This window comes from Oryzias latipes, chromosome 8, assembly GCF_053564925.1.
Source record: "Oryzias latipes strain Hd-rR chromosome 8, Olatipes_Hd-rR_3.1".
Classification (NCBI taxonomy): Eukaryota; Metazoa; Chordata; class Actinopteri; order Beloniformes; family Adrianichthyidae; genus Oryzias; species Oryzias latipes.
Genome location: NC_136244.1, coordinates 22,892,763 through 22,914,584, shown reverse-complemented (window position 1 = coordinate 22,914,584; position 21,822 = coordinate 22,892,763). Strand labels below are relative to the sequence as shown.

The 21,822-nt window shown below is 40.8% G+C and overlaps 1 protein-coding gene across 14 annotated transcripts in view; it reads right to left on the bottom strand.

Moving 5' to 3' along the window:
* The window catches only part of arhgap23a (Rho GTPase activating protein 23a), a 65,415-nt gene that overhangs the window by 3,760 nt on the left and 39,833 nt on the right, over positions 1-21,822 (bottom strand). For 6 of the 14 annotated variants that reach the window (XM_023957403.2, XM_023957400.2, XM_078951808.1 and 3 more), the window contains 21 exons: positions 21,701-21,725; positions 19,675-19,767; positions 18,971-19,049; positions 17,886-17,940; positions 14,393-15,968; positions 10,625-10,780; positions 9,630-9,738; positions 9,506-9,545; positions 8,523-8,660; positions 8,133-8,441; positions 7,961-8,022; positions 6,371-6,489; positions 5,308-5,426; positions 5,074-5,226; positions 4,915-4,993; positions 4,748-4,821; positions 4,556-4,645; positions 4,345-4,470; positions 4,222-4,263; positions 2,724-2,817; positions 74-105 (listed from right to left, as the gene is read on the bottom strand). In XM_023957403.2, coding sequence (XP_023813171.1) covers positions 74-105; positions 2,724-2,817; positions 4,222-4,263; positions 4,345-4,470; positions 4,556-4,645; positions 4,748-4,821; positions 4,915-4,993; positions 5,074-5,226; positions 5,308-5,426; positions 6,371-6,489; positions 7,961-8,022; positions 8,133-8,441; positions 8,523-8,660; positions 9,506-9,545; positions 9,630-9,738; positions 10,625-10,780; positions 14,393-15,968; positions 17,886-17,940; positions 18,971-19,049; positions 19,675-19,767; positions 21,701-21,725 — 3,570 coding nt within the window. Of the gene's footprint in view, positions 1-73; positions 106-2,161; positions 2,264-2,723; positions 2,818-4,221; positions 4,264-4,344; positions 4,471-4,555; positions 4,646-4,747; positions 4,822-4,914; positions 4,994-5,073; positions 5,227-5,307; positions 5,427-6,370; positions 6,490-7,960; positions 8,023-8,132; positions 8,442-8,522; positions 8,661-9,505; positions 9,546-9,629; positions 9,739-10,624; positions 10,781-14,392; positions 15,969-17,037; positions 17,194-17,885; positions 17,941-18,970; positions 19,050-19,674; positions 19,768-21,700; positions 21,726-21,822 lie in introns of those variants that run through there. The other 8 variants (XR_013657815.1, XR_013657814.1, XM_023957405.2 and 5 more) reach the window with 8 other exon arrangements.

Here is a 21,822-nt window from a genome sequence, read left to right as displayed (position 1 = left end):
TGAAAGATGAGGAAATGTCACCTCAATGCTGAAAAAGGAGAAAAAAACTTCCAGACACTGAGGCAGACACTACCTTCGATTTAGTTGAATCACTGTTGGTTGAGTCTGTGAAGAAGAAAACAAAACCATCAGCGGTTCAGAAAAGATGGACGCCAAAATCAGAGCAGTCATGGCGGAGGACACAGAGGAAAAAATGTTCAGAATTGCTGTGCACACTTTGATGCACAGAGCGGATTTTCATCCCGTTGAGCCGGATTTTCCTTTGTGCCCTCTCACCACGTCAAACCCCAGAGCAGATTCTCACACCAGAGCACGGCGGGGGGACTTTGGTGATAGGGGAAGCAGCAGTTTGACATTTGAGAAACTGCATTAGGAAACCACAGCACACACCGATGACATCAGCCAGTGACAGAAACCATCCAGGAAATAAAAAAGCATTCCCGCACAGGCACAAACATGGAAAAGGAGAGCCGCTTTTGTCTCATCCGTCATGGATCGAAAGACTCAAAACTCTCGAGTAAATCCAGAGGGATGCGTGGGACAGGCGGGCATTCCAGGTGGAGCAGTGTCCTTTTCAGCTTCAGCTGGAGTAAAAGTTGCTTTTCATGAACACCTTTGTTGAGGTTTTCCCATCGTTTAACCCGTCTGTCACAGCAGATCATCATCTCTATGCTGACTCAGCGTTTAACAGTAAAACAAAAACACAGAGACAGATATTAACAGCTATTAGACAGCTAAAATCAGCAGACGGATCCCATGAAATCACATTTTTGATCAAAATACGTGCCTGTAAAGCAGTAGAGTTAATGTTATTTTAGTACTAAAACAATTTTAGTTTTATTTCAATTATGTGTCTAATTTTAAATTTGAAAACAGAAGAAAAAATTAAAATGTCTTGTAATTAATTTCAGACCTTTTTTTGGTGCATTTACAGAGGTGTAATCTCTTTTCAGGCATGGAAAGCTTGTCAAATTCATCATGCCTAATTATTTTTAATTACACTGAATTTTGCTGCAGCTTTTATAAACGTTTTTTTTATTCCAATAAAAATTTTTGTGAAAACGTTTTTTAATGGCATCATTTGCAAAATAAGTGATTAAAAAACTATCATTAAAAAGTGAATTTAATTTATTTTTTTTACTAATATTTTGACTTTAAAACATCCATCTTTTTGATGGATTACCAATAACACTTTAGTGGTATAAACTTACTCTTTCTAGTTACGACCTTAAAGACTCACTCCAAAGAAAATGGTGTTTTTAACATGTTCTTGTGGCATTTTTTAAAGACGGAGGACATATTTAAAGAAAATTAAGTGCAAAATCGTATTTCTGAGTATTTTTTAATTTAAAAAGAAAAGAATATACGCTCGAAAATACGCTGGGCTGGCCACGACCGCCCTGCTCTGCTCCATTCTGATGCATCCATGAACGTCTTTGTTTTCCTCGTCTGAGCTGGAATCTGGATCAAAACTGTACGGCTGGATAGCCCAGATGCTGCTCACCATTTTTATTGCACTGGTGATGTTAGGCTGGGGGCGCAAGCTAGTGGTAGAGCTTGTAAACAGAGAGCTCTCAGCAGTTAGGAGGGCAAGGGGAGGGGGTTGCTCCAGGCCAACAGCCCCGCCTACAACTCTAAGGAGAAATTCTAATGAACTCCCGTCCACTTAACAGAAATTATGTCTGCAGGTTTTTTGGTATTTGGTAAAAAACATAACCATAATTAAAAGGCCACTGAGAATGTTTTTAAAATAGATTAAAAAATGATCGGAGTGGGACTTTAAAGCTGGTTAGCAGTATTCCAAAATTTAAATTTGTATGAAATTTAAAGTACATGCTTTAACTGAAAATGTGTCCATTTAAACATTGAAACTGTAGCTGCATAAATATTGGTCTGGGCATCTGGAGTCTAATTTCTTTTAGGCATTGAGACTTTAATTTGGCATCCAACCCAGCACCACCAGGAGTTCCTTTTAGAGACACTGCAGTGAGTGAAGCGACACCAGGTGGAGCTCAAAGGCTCCAGCACCCCTCATGTGATCCATTAAGGTATTAGTCAGACCAAGACGAGACTGAGATGAACTGATTTGAAAGAAACCCCAGGCAGTTGGGAAGCTTTGAGGGTAATGGAGAAACACAAGCCATGGACACCACTGACGCACTGGCACATGATTCTGCTTTCACAGTGGGATGCACACACTCGCCCACACACATATTGCCACGGGAGTCCCCATCCTACCGCAGTGGCTGCTCCACAGGCTCAGCTAAGAGAAGGAAATGCAGAAATGCAAAGAGAAAGTCAAAGTTGAGCAATGAGACGGGGGGGCAGCAGAAAAGAGAAGTGCATGCACGCTTTTGAACACAGAAACACTCTGAGGACTAACGGATGTTCGCTCTCATGCTGCGTTCCAGTTCTGTAGGAAAGTAGGGAACTCTCGGTGTAAACTGGGACAAACTTTCAAAGGCTTTGAAAGAGTCAAATGATTTCTTGCCAACTTAACAGATAAGATTACTTTTAACATCTGATATTAACCTATAATCAACCACGTTTCCTATAGGAACTTTCTAGCTTTAGAAAAAAAAAGAAGCAAAACTAATATAAGATTGGGGAATTTCCAGCTTCCATCTGCAAACTAAAAGCAGCATTACATTCAGGTTTCAGGTTGAAACCCTGCTGGTCGTCTCAGGAAGTGCATAAAGGAACGTGGGGGCGGGCCAGCTCACCTGAAGCCTCCCCGAGCGGAGCGGTCCTGCCTATGTTGGACAGCAGGTGGTCGATGTTGGGGGCTGGCTGCACGTCCTCCGTGTCCACTGGTGTCTTAAAGGTTAACCAAAAAAAAAAAAAAACATCAGTAACAGCAGTGATGTTTGTCTGCTGCTTAGAAGCAAACCAGATCCTTTAACTCATAATTGTGTAAAGGTTTTTGTTTCACTTTTGTGTTTACCTGACAACTAAATCAGGGCCCTGACATTAGGTGAAGTATTTCCTGCATGTATGTGATGTCATTTCCAAGACATGAGTCTGATGTGCTTTTAGGCCACGTAGTTCACCAAGACCAACACAAAAAAAAGACTAAAGTAATAAAGCACCAGGAGTTGTACTTTTTATTTCTTTATTGAACATCCCTAGGAAATCATTAACACTTCAGGTGGTAAAATGTTTGCAAACCTTTCAGCTCAGTCAGGTGGTGACAGAAACTCTTTTGATCTATTTTTAAAGCGTTCCCTGTTGTTTTTTATGATGCTGATGCCGTTTTTAGTCAAAATCAAAAACCAGTTTGGTTTGCTAGGACATAGTTTCTGCAGAGCGCCAGGAGTTTGTTAGAGTTGTGGGCACGATTGTTGGCACGAAGCAACCCCGCCCTCCCTTCCCATTGCTGAGAGCTTGGAACGGGGAGCTTGTGGCGCACCCAGAGTATTTTTTACGTCCCAAATCAGATCTTTTTAAAACAGCACAATTTGTATAAGGTTATATTCAGAAATGCAATATTGAGCTGCAATTTTATAATGCCGCAGGGAACAGTTGAAAAACACCAAAAACACAATTTTCTTTAAAAACTTAACTCCAGGTGTAAAGCCCAGAAGTGTGGGAAACATGGTTTGGCCGTTTAAGTCCTTATGCTGCACAATCAGTGTGTTTTATAGAACTTAAGTTTATTTGAAGACATTTTACAGAAGTTTAGGGAAGAATATCAAAAACACAGCTAGAATAATAAAATGAAAGAAGGCTGACCTGTATAAGCAAGATCCAAAGATTGAAAAAGTCACGTAGCTTTTGAAATTATTAATTTTCTGCTTATTTAGAGCTTCTTTTTTTTCCAAATATAAACTATTTTGGCTGTTTTTGCAACTACATTTGCAAAAGAATCCTTCAACTTTTGGCAATTAGAGTTTTTAAAAAATATATGTTGGATGGCCTGTTTCGTGATTAAATGTTAACACATACTGCTCAAATTTATTTTTATTTTACTTTTGTTGTTTTGTTCATCATTTTAGAGTTTACAACATCAGCACAGAACAAAAATGTTTTAAATGATAAAAAGTCAAAATACAACAGGGTAATTCAGCAAAACTGAGTTTTTATTTATCCTTTCATCTTGAATTGTAGCATTTTCTTGTGTTTTTGCAGCTTGCAATCAGATTTTTAATTTTTATTTTGCAGTCTTTGACTTCACCAGATATTTAATGCTTTAAATTTTTCAATTTTTTATAATCAACTTACTTTCTCGTCCTTGTCCAGCTCCTCAGTGAAAAACCACGTGCACTACAGGGGGATGACATGACGGAAATGTTCAGCTGTAGGGTTTCAGAAAACGTGTGCGTGTGCATGCTTCACTTGGCTCACATGTTGAATGAGCGTCTCCACTATCTTGTAGCGGTCGGGCATGTGTGTGACCATGTCCTTCATGTTGTCCTCAGAGGTCCTGACCAGCGTCGGTCCAAACACCAAAGCCAAGTTACGCGGCTCCATCTGGAAAGCAGAAGAGGATGGGTGCTTACTAACCAAAATATCCCAAAAACAAAAACAAAGTCTAGATCTAAGTTTTCGCACACACCTTGTTTTTGTCTGAGTGGTCGGCTACAGTTTTTAGGTGTTCAACCAGAAATTTCAGAGTGTGAAAGTAGTGATCTGGAAGGTCTCGGATCTGCCGGGGAAAAAAAACCCAGAGAAACCTGTTTGACCTGGAGACGAACGTCAGCCGAGCCAAACCGCCCGATCTAAGGAATTCATGCATGGAAACACAAACCAGTTTCTTCATGGTCCTCAGTCTGTCCGTGGCGTTTTCTATCCGATTGGCATCAATGAAATCATTGTACTTGTCTGTTAAGATAATAGAAGGGATATGAATCTGAATGGTTTGGCATGAATTGGTGACAGTTGCTTGCTGACATGTTGCAGCACGTCTGGACTTACCGTTGGTAAACAGCGGCTCTGGAAGTTTCCTGAAGAAAGATTTGAGCAAGCTGCTGACAACGTTGAGGTCCTGCCACTTCTGCACAAGAGAAAAGAAACAGTTGGACATCTTGTGTTTTTCCTGTCCTCCATTTGATGACGTGCTGATCGCTGCCCCACCTCCTCTGCAGGGTTGATGTCCACCCCTTTGTTGAGCTGCTCCTGCAGCAGCACCACCATGGCGTTGTTCCCCGGCACTCGGTAGATTCCGGTGTTTTCCAGGCCCATATCCTCCACCAGACCACAGCATATCTCAACAATCATGGGGATGAACTGAGACAAAATGAGCACAGATGAAGAACACAGTACAATATCCCTGCATTCAGGGAGGGGGTGAAGGTGACTGTGGCTAACCTTGTTGTTTGCACCATGCTGACACTCCTCCAGCCTCACGCCGAAAGCTTTAGGCCCCGCCTTCTTCGTCTTCTTCATGATGCTGATGCCCCAGGGGGATTTAGGAGGGTTGCTCTCATCTGGGGGACGAAATCAAGCACAAACAAAAAATCTATGTTTGCGATCAGCTAGAAAAACTCAAAAACAGGAGAAACTAAGGAATTAAAAAGACAGATATTTGATCAAACGTGATCAATTTGACATCAGATTGAACTTGAAGTATTTTTAGTGATTTTAGTAATGTTCAGTCTTTTTACCAGTTCAAATTAGACATGATCTATGGCTTCAATGTACTTTCCCTCACCAAATTCTTTTGAGTTTATTAAGATCAACTGTAAAGAAAAAAGAATTTAAAGAAGCGAGCGGCATTGTATGTCCCACAGGCACATCTGGCCTCTGCCCTCGCCGCCGCCCTTTATCACGGCCTCGCTGGCTGACAACTGCTTCAGGCCCTTCACTCTCCCCTTCTGCCTCTGCCACACTGGTCAGAGCAAATTCATGAAAAATACACTCATAAATGGGAGCTTTCCTGCTGGTTTTATCTCCATAGCAGCCATAAATTTTTTTATGGTTTCTCCTTCTGTGATGTCATCATTTTTTTGAAGGGGGGGTGGTTCACTATGCCCAAAATTCATTTTCACTGGGTAAAGGTGCGTGTAAATTTTCGTGAATTTTTGAGTTTGTGACATAAACAAATTTTTCACTTGCAGGAGGAAAGAAGAATTGCAAAAATTTCAAGACTGCTGCAGAACATAACATTTACTGAATTAGGATAAAAACAAAATTCTAAATTGAATTTGAAACTAAAACAGAAAAAAGTTAAAATCTTTCTATCAATAGCTGTTAGGAAATGCATGTCGGTCAGTTTTTGGGTCCAACCGTCAAACATTTCTGGATCTAGTGGCTGAATGTCTTCGTTGTGACCCTGAAAGGCGAGCCTGACAGAACTCCAGCTGCAGCGCTGGCGCACGCGGTTCAGCAGCAGCAGCTCCCAGAATAACTCCTCCTTTTCTGCGACACCAACCTTTGCCCTCTGGCTTTGGGGAGCGCGGTGCCCCAGATGCATTCTCCGTCTTGTTCAGCATAAAGGGAGGCTTCATGCGGGACATCCGGGGAGAGGAATCTGGCTTGCTCGATGCTGGACTTGAGGGATAAAAGCAAAAAATGGATAGACAGTTAACCTTCAGTTATTGTTGGCAAAGTTTGCCCTTCACTTCTAAACTGAATCTGAAAAAAGTCCTTAGTATCAAGAAAAAATGTCTTATTTTCAGGGAAAAAAAACAATATAATTTGAGAAAACATGTCTTAGTGTTAGAGTTATTTATTTATGTTTGCTTATTAAAAGAAATCTGCCACAAAGGTAAGAATCTTTGACTTATTTCTAAGGGGCCTGTTTGCAGTGCATCAGTCCCAGAGTTGATCTGAGGTGGGTCATGGTTACATTTTAATCTCATTAGCAGGAAATGGTTTTGCCTTAAAATCTTAATAACAATAACTGAGAGATAAAAGAAGAAGAGGAGAGCACAGGACGGGAGGATGACTTTTCCGTCAAAAAGGTTTGAGTCATTCGAACCACCTTTAAAGTCACCTTTTAAGAACTAAATATGAGGTGACTTTTCTTTGTGTTGTGGGGTTTGTTTCATAATAATTATTTTCAATCTGATTTAATTTATTAGCAATAATCCAATTTTTTTTTTCTCATTTCACATTTCCTGAAATGTAGTTTTTGCTTAAGTTCGTTTAGAAAACATTAAAAACCAATCGGATGATGTAATTGTTGCACTGCTTTATAGAGGTCTATGTGGGCTGCACACCACTGCTGTCTGACACTTGGATCAATAAATCAATCAACCAATCGATCAATATCATGCATCACAAGAGGATTAGTAGTTCCCATCACAGCCGATCGGTCACTGAACAACATTCACTGCAAAAACACAAAATATTCTCAAATATTTTTCTCTAGTTTCTAGTTTACCGGTAAATATTTTAAAACTGATATAAGACAAAATTAACTTAATAGTAACTTGTTTTAAGACCCAAAATCTTGAATATCTTAAGTCATTTGATCTTGAAAACTTGTTTTTGTCAGTATTAAGAGTTTTTTAAAGTTTTTTTTCACTTTACATGACATTTGTAAGCAGAGGATTTATTTAACTCATAACAGAATGAAATAACAGCAGGACAGAAGTGTGAAAGTCATCATTTTACATACATTTATGTAAAATTCTGTATCTTAAAATGTTTCATTTTAGTCTTATTGGTGGTCGTGGTCTACAAATGGTGTACTGTGGAAATTATATATATTTGGAGGGGAATGTGTGTGAATGCATTCACCTACTTTTTTTTAAGGAAAACTAGCTCATTGTAAGACAAATTTCCAATTTGAGATTTTAATTTTAGGATTTCATTTTGTCTACAAAGGACCGGACACTACAGCTTATTTTAAAAAATCTTACCAAGACAGATTCTACAGGGTATACTGGCAGATTTTTCACTTATAAAGACGGAAAAACATCTTGTATTCTATATTTTTAAACTTATTTTCAGGATGCCATTTGTGAAAAAGGTTTGAACTCGAGTTAATTGACACAAAAGCCTTCAGGTATGTTACCTTTGTTTTCTGTAGTCGTTGAGCTTCTTATTAATGAGGGCCTGTCTGGAAATGCCGAGCTCCTGAAGGCAGTAAACACAAACATTTGTTTTGTTTTGGTGTGAGATTCCTGTAATAACCAGCACATTTTGAAATAAGCTTGAACAGGACAGATAAAAGTGAGCTCTCTGACCTCGTTGTCCATCTTACTGCTCTCCCTGATGACGCTGATCCACTCCAGCATGTCGTCCCGGTCCTCCGCCTGCAGCAGGTACTCGCAGAAGTCCTGGGTGGTGAGTCGCAGGGCGTGCTTCCGCCTGGTCTCGCAGTACGCGATGTCCACCAGGCAGCCCCTGATGTTGATGGGCTGCTCGTCTTCAGCCGTGCTGCCCAGGATAGCTCCACGGAGCACGGCCTCCCGCTTGTCCTTGTAGAGGAACAGCGAATGGGAGCGGAGCACCAAAAAGACCCTCTTCCACGGTCGCATGCCGCTGCCCACCTTCTGCAGAAGACAGAGACAGGATGTGAGCAAATCCCGAAGCAGACTTTCTCCCCTGTGACTTTGCTGCATCAGACCGCTCACCTTCCCCTTCTCTGTGACGATCTGCTTGAAGTGCAGCCATCCTTGCCGCCACACATCGCTGTAGGTGATGTTTCCCAGCTCCGAGGTGGAGTGACGCTTGGAGCGAATCTCCTCTGCTGTCCTGATGCTGTCTGGAGACTGAGGGTCCAACAGGTTTCAGTTTAGAGCCACAGTTTTTGTTGTTTGGAGTTTAAAACAAAATTCACAAACACAGCTAGTTGGTGAGCTGTAAAAAAGCAGATCTGACCACGTTATGTTTTATTAAACAGAAACACTTAAAAGAAATTCTATTTAAATGAAAGAAGCTGTAGAGACTCTTTGGTGTGGGACTATCTGGCGCCCTGAAATTCAATGCAGTAAAATGGTAAAATGACGTCACCCATTTGCTTTAGTAAAAACCTAATATATATGAACATTTTAGAAAGGCTATTTATGAATCCATTGTATCCTAATGAAGAAAACTTGGAAAATAGATAAAACAAAAAAAAATATATACATTTTTTTCACAAGAAAAATCATTCAAACGGAATGCATTGTGGTCTATATTCTCAATTTTAGTAATAATCGATGGTCATTGTTTTTTCTGCAGAGACTTCTGGGAAATTTCTGAGAAGGGAAGGCATTCAGACACAACCCACCGTGCCAAAATCCCTAGAAATCTCCCAGAAGTCTCTGCGAAAAACCAGTGTGCATTGATGATCACTAGATTGGTAAAAATAGACCACAATGCATTGCGTTTGAAGGATTTTTCTTATAAACCATCCAAGTTTTCATCTTCAGAACACAATAGATTCATAAATAATCTCTATAAAATGTTCATATTTATTAGGGTTTTACTTTGGGAAATCGGTGACATTACATTTAGGTTTTTTAAAACAAACAAAGTTTATGCTTTAATCACTGCATTTGATTTTTCTATTTTTAATCAAATTCGTACAAAACAAATCAAAGTGATGTTTCTTGAGGTTTTTAGAGGGACTCACCCCGTCTGCAAAGAAACTCTTCACTCTTTTTGGTAGTCGTCTGCATAGAAAGCAAAATAAGAGGATTAGTAAACACCATGTCTTAGTGAACATAAAAAACTTGTCTTGGCTCAGGGGGACTCACAGGCCTCGTCCTTCATCCTTGAACTTGTTGAGACCTTCGTCACATGACTTGGAGCGCTCGCTGGTGATGGCTAGAACATAGGAGGAACGGCGACTGGATTTAGTACTGCCTGCTCGTTGAAAGGTTCGGGTGAAACAAAGATTAAGAAAGAAAAGAGACAGAAAGACAGAGTGATGATGTGATGCCAAACGTCCGGATGAGCCGTGGTCGGTTAGGAGACGGGGACAGGGAGGGAGGAAGCTGGCGGAGGTTTAAATCGGTGGGGGAAAGGGTGGTGTGGCGGGGATGGTGGAGGGGCAGGGGCTTGAGCTGCATGGAGGGGGTGCGGGCGTGCTGATGTAAGTTTCTCCGGAGGTTTGTTTGTCAGCATGCACGTGAATCCAGAATGACCCTCGCCAGTGCATTTAAACAAAATCAGCATGCAACATAAGATAGGTCCAGATTGGAAGATAAATTAAGATTCGTGATAAGCATGCACCTAAAAAAATTCCAGCATGCAAACAAGCATGCATAATATAGAAAATCCTTCAGTCTTCTCTTTTCTCTCTCTTTTTTTTTGAGAATTTCACAGCATTTTTGCTGTAAAAGGATCAATTATGAAAAAAATTTCACAATAAGATCCCAGTTAAAGTTGTAAAAATCACTGCAAAAACAGGCTCCTTAGAAATAACACAAATTCTTCTGACCCCATTTACAGATTTACTTTAAAAACCCCCCAAAAAAGAAAAACAATCTTCCTACACAGCAAGAATTCCTATTTTTGTTTATGTTTATTTTGCTTTTAAAAAACTTTCTTAATATTATCTAAATTGCAAAAAAAAACAACAAGACATTTTCTCCTCAAACAAGGGCCTTTTTACTTTCTTAAGACTTAGTTTTCGCAGTGTAGTGCCTCAGAGAATAATAAAGAAGGATTTAAAAAACAGAAATGTAATTTCTGTTGCGTGCAGTGGTGAGGAACGGAGGGGTAAACGGGGGAGGAGGGGGCAACTCACTGTAGTCGTGTGAGAAGAGCCTAGTGAGGGGGAACGTGAAGGTGGGGGAGGCGGGGCTGGTGCCCACGGCGGGCGCTGAACTGATGCCGCTGGATACCACGGAGGACGCCGGAACGTGTCGGGCGCGCAAATCGGCGCCGGGGCTTGTCGGCTCGTCTGTGGGAGGGTGGAGGCAAGGATGGAGGGGTGGGAAGGAGGGAGGAGGATAGAGGGAAAAGGTTAGATGTTAGAGGAACAGGAAGGAAGAAGAAAAAAGGGGGTTAGATGGCGAGAAGGCCAGGACAGGAGAGGTTTAAGGGACATCAGCAGAGTTATCATCAGACACCAAACAGGAGAATCACGACTGAGGTCTCAAACTAAAGCAGATCTGAACATAAAAGGAAAACAAACATCCTCTGAAAGTTTCAAAAGACTAAAGAAACTCGAATGGATAAAGAGATTAAAAAAAAGTCAAATAAACCTGTGGAAAATCGTGAAAACAGCAGTACCTGCGCCGTCTGTTGCCATAAGAAAAGCTACTTCAAAGCAAACGGGGGGTTTGTGACACTAACTGGCTCCAGGTTTCAGTTCTTTATTAGATCAGCTCATGTGAACGATCTGATCCGAGCAGGAGAAAAAAAAAAACAAAAAAAAATCACACGGCTCCTGAACATTCAAGGGAAGTATTTGTCCAGATTGATACTCCTGCAGTGAATTAAACCCTCTGTGCTCAACGAGACAAAAACAAAAATAACATTAAAAAGTTCATCGGGCTGTGAGTGTTGGACACTTTCAGATGCAGAGGGATGTGAAACAACAGCGCATTCACACACAAACTTACACTTCCCGACCGATACAAAGGATTACAATCTTTTTTGAAGATCCAATCTGATCAAAATGGTATTTTTTGGTGTTTTTATCATGTCTTTGTGGCATTTTTTCTAATGATGGAGGACATGTATTAGAAAAATTCATCTTAAAATTGCATTTCTGAGTGTTTCTTTCTTCAAATCCTTGTAAATCGGTAGCAGACACAAAATTGCCATTTGAAAAAGCTTTTAAGTGTGACGTACGACTTCCAACAGCAAGCCACAAGCTCCCTGCTCCACTCCATTCTGATGCCCCCACTTGCTAAAAAAATAGATCTGTGTATGTCTCTAAGCTGGCATCTGGTTTAAAACTGTATGGGTGGATAGCTCCGATATTGCTCGCCATTTTTTTGATCCCGTAAATGTAAATGAGCACAGGCTTAATCCTCCAAAACGACTCAACGACTACTTTCTAATGAACTCCTGCCGCTCTGCAGAAACTATGTCCCAGAAAATGACACAAGTTTTTGGGTTTTGGCGAAAAACGACATAATGATAATTAAAAGACCACTGGGAGCACTTTTACAAATAAAAGATGATAGGAGTGGGACCTGAAACTGACAGGATTAAGCAGGTTTGAGAAACAGCAGAGGGCAGCAAACCACCACCCAGAAAAGAGTTTATCTTCCAGAAGTCCCTCCAGCTGCTGCAGATGCCACCACAAAACCCTGCTCAAATCAAAACCTTCTCCTCCTTTACGTTTTCCAGTCCTGATCATATCTGAACACAACATCCCACTCTGAGACGAGGACTCCGCATGTTGATGGTGCAGCCCAGAAACAGCCGAGGAGTGTGTAACAAAGGCCTTCATTTATAGATCAGAACGAGGGAGGCAGGAGACGGACCAGCAGAGGGGAGAAGGCCACTCTATCCAACAACCAATCTGATGCAAAAGACTCACAGGTTAGCCGAAGTGAGACGGATACTGTCCTCGGGTTACTACATTTAAAATTTCCTCACAAATGAAGCCGGGCGGATCATATGTGGAGAGGAGAAAACAGTTTAAGCTTCAGATGAGTCAGAATGCTGATGGCTAAAAAAAATTAAAACGATTCAACCTTTTATTTATAACTATTATATATCATCAAACTTTAAATCAAATTATTTTAAAAGAACCAAGAAACGGACTTCATATTTAAATTTTAAAGGTATTAAATTCTTACTATTAGTAAACATTTGGGACATTTTTAACTCTGGAGAACAAAAGAAAAAAGTAATTTTTTAAGGTTTTAAAGTTTAAAGGGCTTTTAAAGTTAATCTGACTTTGTTTTCCCTTTGTTTGTTCATTTTGGGGAGCAGCAATTACCAGTGGTCAAAAATGTAAAAATAAAAAGTAAAAAAAAAAACAAAAAAATAGACAAAAGTAAAGTATAAAACACACAAACAGGACAAACAAAACGGAAAAAAAATAATCAATTGCCACGGAGCAGTTTTCCTAGAAATAATTTTTTAAAACTTTATATTTTCTTTTAAATAAGAAAAAATAATCTGCCAATGGGGCAAGAAACATTATCTTAAAAAGAATTCATAATTGAAGAATTTTTTTTTTATTATTTTATATTTTGATTTTAAAAATCATGATTATTTCACCTTTAACAAAGAAAATAAGCCATTTCTTCTTGAAAAAAAGGTCTTTTTATTTTTTTAGGATGCAGTTTTTGCAGTGATTGGACCCTGTTATTCCTTTAGGGTTATAATTTTGGGATGTCTTAAGGCTGTTCTTGTTAACTCCTTTTAAATTAAGAAATTTTCTACCATAGACCAAAATAAATGAAACAGAAAACATTGGAAATCTTTTAAGAATTTTGCAGAAATAACAAGGAAAAAGGAAAGTAGAGCTGATGCCTGCAAGACACTACCGAGGGAATAGAAGCTCTTATTTTAAACTGCATTTAATCCAGAAAAACTGCAGCCAAAGATTAAGGCAAATTGATTTTAAAAGTACAAAACTGTTGACTTTTTGATTTGGGATCTCTTTTTGAAACACAAAAGCTAATAAAAATGTAAGTCACGGTTATGTTTTAACACAAAATGCCAAAAAACAACAACACATGTGACCTGAGGTGCGGCATGCTGGTCCAATCCCTATCCCCCAGAAATCTGGTCTTTTAAAGACCACAGTTAAACCTTCAGCCTGTGCCACAGCAAGTTCCCCAGCAACACCAGATCATATCTGGATCTGTGCTCAAGAGATAAAAAGATGGGTGAAGAATTAAACAGAAAAGCCATGTCTGACATTTGGGAAGACAGAGTTTCTCTATTTGGAGGAACCTGCTTAGTTTGGCTATTAGACAAGTCTCAGCATGCCGCTTTACTGTGTGGTTTCATTTAGTTAAGATACGAGGCAAAGATCTACTCTGATAGTCAGAGATGCTGACAGAGTCAGCTGATTTGTTCAGGGTGACGGGAAGCAGCGACGGCCCTCCTCTCCTCACCAACATGATTTGGCTAGTTCCACCCAGCGTCTGCTGTCCACGTCAAAAGACAGAAACCAAAATGAAGCCTGCGGGCTCTTTCATCTGAAGTCTTTACTGAGCCCAACGCAAGCTAAGACATGATCCGTCACCTCCTACCCACAGCAGACAGCATGTTTGCCACCTTCACTCTGGTGTGGATGAAAAGCGTTCACAACAAGAGTAGGGGATTGTGTTTTAGCAATGAGTTAGCCGATTAAAATGTTGTGAAAGCATTGAGTCAAGAATTAAAGGAAGCTGTGAGTAAAAGCATGTTGGGTTTCTGCATTTCGATCACAAATGGGGGAAGTTTTTGTTTTATACAACACAAACATTCATAAACTCACACAAGAGCATCCAGAATCTCAATCTAAATCATTTGTTTACTATTTATTTTAGTTGTGCCTCAATAGAAGGAGCACTTTAGATTAAAGGTCCCCTGGGCGGATGGGCAACGGAGAGCTTACCTATGAAGGGAATGGAGGCCAGAGAGTCTTCCTCCACGGTGAGGGGTGCGAGGTTGCCATTAGGCTTCCGTGGTGCCGGGTCTCCAAAGGAACCGTGGGTTGAGTCTTTGGGGTCAGGAGAAAACAAGGAGGGTTCCAGACCTTCCACAGGTAGAGCGTAGTGGGGATGCCGCGTGGGTCGTCGCCCGTTTGGGGGTTTCTGCCTCAGCACCACCTCCTGCGTTTGAGTCTCACCTTGCCCCTCTGCTGCCCCTCGTTCCCTCTCGTGGTTGGTCGGCCGGTACGCCTTGTCCTGGGGTACATGAGAGGCAAAGGCAAGGGGTGATGCTGTGGAGGCACTGATGGCGGCAGATGATCCCTCGGGGGGGCTAGTTTTTGGTGCTGGGTTCCAGTTCAAGTGGGGGCCGGAATAAGAGGGGTCCCTGAAAGAGTGAGCTTGCTGCAGGATGCGGCCGGTCTTGCGGTAAAAGGAGGGGCTGTAGCTGCGGTAGCCCACCTGCTCATCCATGCTCTGGCCAGATTGAAGCCTCCTGGTCTGAGAAGCGACCTGCGGGGCCTTCATCTGGGCTTGACCGTGGGCTGGGGGGAGGTGTTTGGACTGCGAGCGTCGGGGAGCTGAAGGGGATCCACTAAAATGGACACCCTGTCTCACATAGGCATCAGTCCTGTGGGGCGGTTGCGACCACGGAGGAATATCGGAGCGTGCCGAGATCAGTCCTGCTGATGTTCGGTCCAACATCTCCAGGGAGCGGCCGTGGTGGTTGTACTGAGCGAGCAAATTCTCCGAGCGAGTTCGAGTGTAGTTAGAAGGCAGATGGCCCCTACCCGGGCCCACCTCCCAGTCTCCATAGGACCAATACGGTTCTGTCGATACTCCTGGTCCTGACTGCTGCAGTAAGAACAAAGTGTCCTGTGAGGCGCTGTGAGGCCAGCCGCCGGCCCGCTGCTGCTGCCTCCGGGATTCACTCAGGCGGTCCTGGGAGTAGCTGCGCTGGCGGGTCTGAACGCTGCGTCCGGGGCGCTCAGGCAGCTGGTTGTAGTACCAGTCAGAAAGGGCCTGCTGGCAGCGATCATTGTGGCTCTGGCTGGTTTGGGAGAGGGGTGGACTGGTCCAGGCAGAGCTGGACCCCTGCTGCTGTGCAGACATTGCACCGTGGTGGTTTGGGTGATGGACTTGTAGTGGGCTCGACAGAGGACCTGAAGAGGAGGAAGAGGAGTAGGAGCGTCCTCTAATTTGACCCTGTGGCTGCTGGCTGGTCATACCGTACTGGATCTCCTCTGTGCGGTGAGCAGGACTGCAGTGACCTACGCCGCCTGGCTCACCCGCCCGCCCCTCCTGCCAGCTAGCGGGGCTGCCCACAGCAGAAAGGTTATCCAAGGGGGATGAGGGACCAGAAGAGCCTGGCCAGCGACTCCAGTTATCTAGCTGGTTCTGCCCCATAGGGGCAGACAGAGGGGCTCCAGCAAGGGACGTGGTCTTGGTGCGAGGGTAAGAAACGGGAGGCGGCGGTGGAAGGTGCTCCGCTCCCCCAGCGTAGGGTTCGTTACCGGTCAGGTAGGCATCCTGGGAGTACGCCTAAAGAAAAAGTTAATGAAAACCAGATGAGGTCAAACTGCAAAATATCACTACCTATTTTCGTAAAGTTTATATCGTTTAAATATATTTTTTAAAAGATGCAACTTCCTGAGTCAAACATCCTTTTTTTAATAGCATCTCTAACGAAACATGTTTTTTTTTTTGACTCACAGTTTATATAATTTTGACAACTTTATCCTAAACTGTGTACTTTTGTCAAATTTTAATTTTTTTAGAAGTAGCCACTGTTGGGTAGTTTTTAAAATAGTATAGTTTTGGGAAGAAAGTATAAGTATGTATGCATGTATTTAAATATACCTACTTTAAAGAAATAAAACTATTTTAACAAAATGAAACTATTTTAACAACACGCGCTTATTATAAGACTTAGACCTTTGATGTCTGTTGATACAAATATGCAGCAAACCACTTCAGCTCCAAGATTACCTTAATTTAGCATCTAGATGAAACCAAAAACATAAGTGACTTTTTTCATAGCTGGAAATAAATGTATGCATTAAGGAGGTTAATATATCCAACTATCCAAGCAATATAACTAAATATGAGAGGTTCTTTTCTGATTTAATTTAGCTTACAAGGACTAAACAATTTATTTCAGGAAATTTTAAGGCAAATTCTGCTAGTTTCTTTGGCAGATTCTTTTCACTTATAACACAGGAAAAACATCATGGATCCAATATTTTTAAAGTTCTTTAAAAAAAGAGATTTTTTCCAGTGCGTCCAAATGTGTTCGCTCTGCATTCCTTTGACATTTAAAGCAGCTCCCTGCCCTGAAGTTTGAAGTCATGGATCTTCCAGTTCATCTCCTTTGGTCAGTTTTTCCTGAGGGCTTCAGCTCTGAACACAATTTCTGCCGGCTAACAAAATCCAGCAAAAGTCTCTGGAAAAAACGTCACATCGATACTGTGCTTTCAGAGAACCACATGCCAATCGTCTGATCATTCGGCCACATTGCTGCGCTTCAAGCTTCGTGTGGAACACAAAAGCAAAACAAACCAAACGTCGCTGTCATTACGAAAAAGTCTGTGACACATTTCTAAGAGTTTACCTCGTTCTTCTGGCTGTCAAAATAAACTCCAAAGCTTCTCCAGAGCATGTAGGAAACGAACTGAGACAGAGATGCAAATAAATGTATCCTCACCAGCGCTTCTGGTGTCAATGCCCCCAAACGAAAGCCTAAGCCCCACCTTCCTCCTCCAGAAACAGCTCAGAGTCTCCTATTTTCATTTATTTTGACTCCTTCTTTCCTGCCGGAGATCCTCTTAAGATCTCCTCCCTCTCATTTTTTGGCTAACTTCACCAAGTGGGAGTGGGGAAGGAGGTGCAGTGCTGTTGATGTCATGTCAGGAATGCAGCAGACAGGCGCAGCGGCAAGGGGAGGAGCTATAGAGAAAAAGTCAGGATACTCAAATGGAAAATGGGCCCCTCCCCTCTTATGGAGAACATGGTTGTTCTGCACGTGTAAGATGAGTCACCTAAACCTTTTCTGAGTGTCGAAATGTTGCTCCAGGATAAACGGGAGGGGCAACGACCGATGCAAGTTGGAGCATGTAAACTAGAAACCTGTGGAGCGACAAAAATGTTTTCTACAGTGGAGATGTGTGTGTGTGTGTGTCTGTGTGTGTGTGTAAAGGAGAAGTTGTTGTTTTCAAACCTCGACAGTCAAGATTTAGCTGAGTTTTGACGGATTTTATGGCTTAAACACAGAGCAGCAAGCTTATTAGTCACTGTGCAGTCATTCCAAAAAAAAATCTTAGCATTCTTCCATGATGATGGGGTGCATTTTAGAATTAAAAAACAAAACAAAAAAGAAAGGAAGGCTTGAAATGTCCCATAAATCAGTTTCGGTTATGTCTGGGTTATATTTACATTAAGGATTAAATTCCTTCCACTCACCAATTGAAGCACATCCTCGTCTTTTGGCATTATGGAGAGCTCCAACACACTCTCACTGAAGGGGAGGACAAAAAAAACAACAGATAACATTTAAAAATAGATACAGTTATGATGGGAAATTGCTTATTCAAATAAAAATGTTGACTTAATGCACTAAATTTGTACTTTTGCTTGCTTTTAGTGAGAACAACAATCAGCAGATTTGTGAAATCAAACTGTCAACGAAGCCTTTAGATTTATATCCAACCTGGCAGATTATTTTCTGCTCTCGAGTTAACTTCATTGTGTCTTTTAAACTCCCACTCCGATCATCTTTTGAACTGTTTTAAAAGCGTTCCCAGTGGTCTTTTAACCTTAATTATGCTGTTTTTGTGAAAATCCAATTTTTCTAGGACATTTCTGCAGAGCAGCAGGAGTCAATCAGAAATTTGTCTCAAGTTGTGCTTAAATAAGCCTCTACTCATTTCCCATCATCCATCTGCTTACACTCTCCCCTGCTAGTTTACAGCCTCTCACACCCCCAACCAAACATTAGAGGAACAAAAAAAACGGCAGCAATATTGGAGCGATCCAGCTGTACAGTTCTGAGCCAGATACCAGCTCAGTTGACGGAAAGGGAGACGTTCATGGATCCATTTGCCTGCAAGTGGATGCATCAGAACGGATCAGAACAGAGAGGCTGTGGCCTGCTGCTTGTTACGTAACTACTACAAGCATTTTCAAACAGCTTTTTTTAGTCTGCTCCTGATTCAAAAATGCAATCTAAAGCTTTTTAAATGTCCTCCATCATCACAAAAATGCCAAAAGAACATGTAAAAAACACCAAAAACACATTTTGATTGTGAGTGGGTCTTTAATTAAGAACTGCAATCGAAATATGTGTGAAATCAAACCTTCTACCCATAAGGGCAGCTTATTTTCTGCTCTCAATTTAGCCTCATTGTTTCTTTTAAAGTTTGCAAACTTGGAAATTGCTTATCCTGATGTATTATTGGGGAACAGTTGCAACATTCAAGAGAGGAACACACAGTGCTGCAGGGAAATCTGTGTATTAATAAATCAAAGCAACTTGCTGGAGATCTCACCTGTTCTGGATGAGGGTGATCACCTGCGAATACGTCTTTCCAAGAATACTTTCTCCATTCACCTTCACCAGCCGATCCCCTGCAGGGTGCAAATTTATTCATTATCATAACCCCAACATTCATCATTATTGATAAAAGTGTGGATCTTTTTATATAAAACTTGAGGGGAAACTAAAAAAGAAAAAAAATAATTCTGTCTCCTGTGTCCAATTTCAACAAATCCAAAATGATGCCAGCAAAACATGGAGCTCTTGGTGTCTTTGTATGTCGGAAAAAATCCAGAGAAACAGGATAAGGAAGCCTAAATTAATTTTTCTTCTTTTTAACAAAAATTTACTAAAAAAAAAGGCATAATCTTTTATAATCCCTTCATCTGTGGTCTGAAGGGAATGTCTGCAAAGCACAGCTGCAGAAAAAATGGCTACTCCACTGGAAGATAAGACGCCACAGAAAGATCTAGATAACTCTGTTCAGAGTTTGTTTGTGGCAACAGCATGCAAGCTGTAACATACGTGTTTGCATATTTGCATGGAAGCACGTGACCTTCTGAATGCGTGCAGGTGTTTTACACAGGTTTCATCTCCCTAAACTTTTAGTAAGCCGACTTTATGGATGTGATAGTCCGTCACTCTGTCGCTTCCCTTCCCTACGGATTTCCAATGCAAATTGTGACGTTGATCTGCCTTTGTGGTTTGTTCCTCTACCTGTGCACAAGCCTGCCTGGTGGGCGGGGCCTTTTTCTCTCACATTCTTCACAAATATGGTGTCCATTGGCTCCAGGTGACCTTTCGGATATCCTGCATAAGGAAAAAAAATTCAAGGTGTGTTTCAATATTTTTTAGCGACAAGAGGTTTTTTTTTTTTTTTTTTTTTTTAGTATTTGGAGTCTTTTCCCTATAACCCCCATACCAATTTTGTGAAACTTCACACCAAAATTGTATACAGTGTATCTAAACACAAACCAGTTGGTCATCTAATGTTTCTGCACAGACCAAAATCAAACGATAATGGACTCATACAATACTGTTATTAGGATTTGGCTAAATTTTGCCAGACGCTCCCAAATTTTACGTCACAATTCCCCTTAAAGATGTTAAAAAAGCTGAATACATCCAATAGTTAATGCTGACTTTTGGATGTATTTGTTCTAAAAAATCTATTCTGTTAAATTTTCTGAATAATATGTTGACATATCTCTATGAGAGGCCAAAAAGTCACTTTTGTTTTGGAAATTATCCATAATTTGATGCGTGAGGTTAAGTGTACGACAAAGTGAGGTCATTTAAAGTAACCAACATATTTAGGTTTATTTTTGAGGCTGCAAATTGGAAATTTGGGTCCCAAACAAACTGGAATGTGGTTTTTTGTTTATTCACATCTATATTGAAAACTGTCCATTTGTGATTGAATCTTGCAGAGGTCATGCTTTAGTCCAGGGGTCTGCAACCTGTGGCACTGGTGTCACATGAGGCTCTTTTACTCTTCCATAGTGACTATCCGGTTAAAGAAAAAATAAAATGATGGTAGCCCTAACTTTTAAAAATTACTTAGCATTGATTTAATTTGGATTAGTTCCTAGCACAGTAAGTTTGTACAACCCTGCTTACTTTGCACTAAATTAAGAGGCCGTGTGTTTTCCACCATTTTGCACAGATTTCAAATACTTTAGTATAAAATTAGAGCTCGTAGTATTTTATGATGTTTAACAATGTTTATTAGCTACACAGAAGAGAGTTGCTAAGAAAATCAATTGTTTATTTACTATTTCTACTGAATCCTTAAAGTATTCTTCCTCCATGCTATTTTTGCACATCTGACATGTTTATATATGTACATATCACTCTGCATATAATTACAGACATTTTTATATTTGCATATTTCCTATTTTGCATATTTGCACACTTCCTTGGTACACCGTACATATTGTACATTGTACAAATTGACATTTTTATATTATACTTTGTTAGATTTGTTTTTTCCATTGTGACGGTGACTGCTTCAATTTTATTGTCCAAGTGGACAGAGAGTATAAGTTTTAACTAGGGAAAAGGATTTTTTGACCTCACTTTGTTTTAAACTTTCTCTGGGAGTAGATCAGCTTCAGTGGGATAATCCAATGTCTTTTTTTTAAAGGAAATCATGCAAGCCTCAGTCAAAAGTAAAAAAACAAGTTCACATTTAGAGAAAATGTATTTTCTCTGTGTATTTCTATTTTTATGTATGCTAAAACAACATTTCCAAAAGGGTAATATAGGATTTTGCAGCTCCTACTAGGTTTTAATCAGTGAGAAACAGGCCTAAATTACGGGGGTCCTGAAATGCAAAAAACATTACATTTTAAAATTCCGAACATTTTTTTGAATTTTGCTTTCTGAAATGGAATGTTTCTTTTTTTATTTATTAATGGGATTGTTTTTCTTCTTTCGTATGTTTTTGCATTGAGGGATTTGTCGATGTGATTTGCACTTCAGGGCCAAACTTACTAAGCTGCTCTTTCAGTATTGAAAGGTTGCAGCTCCCTGCTCTAGCCAGATGTCAACAAGTGTAGATTTAGTTTCTGCTTCAGCTGCACTTGCACATAACATCCAGTAGGTGGTGCATTTAAGCTACAGGCTGGAGGTGACATGAGCAGGGAGCAGAGGAGGCCCAGCTCATTACATCATCACGATCCCACTGTCTTGTGGGTTTAATTGGTTTGAATTTAATTAGCAAAATAATTAGTTGACTTACCCTTTCCATTTCCATTCTCTTCGTCCTGCAGGGGAGAGAAAAGACGAGTCAGTTCATGTCAAATCATGAGACTGACCCATGAGAGACTAATAATAGTCAAAGCTATGAGAAGAACTCGGGAT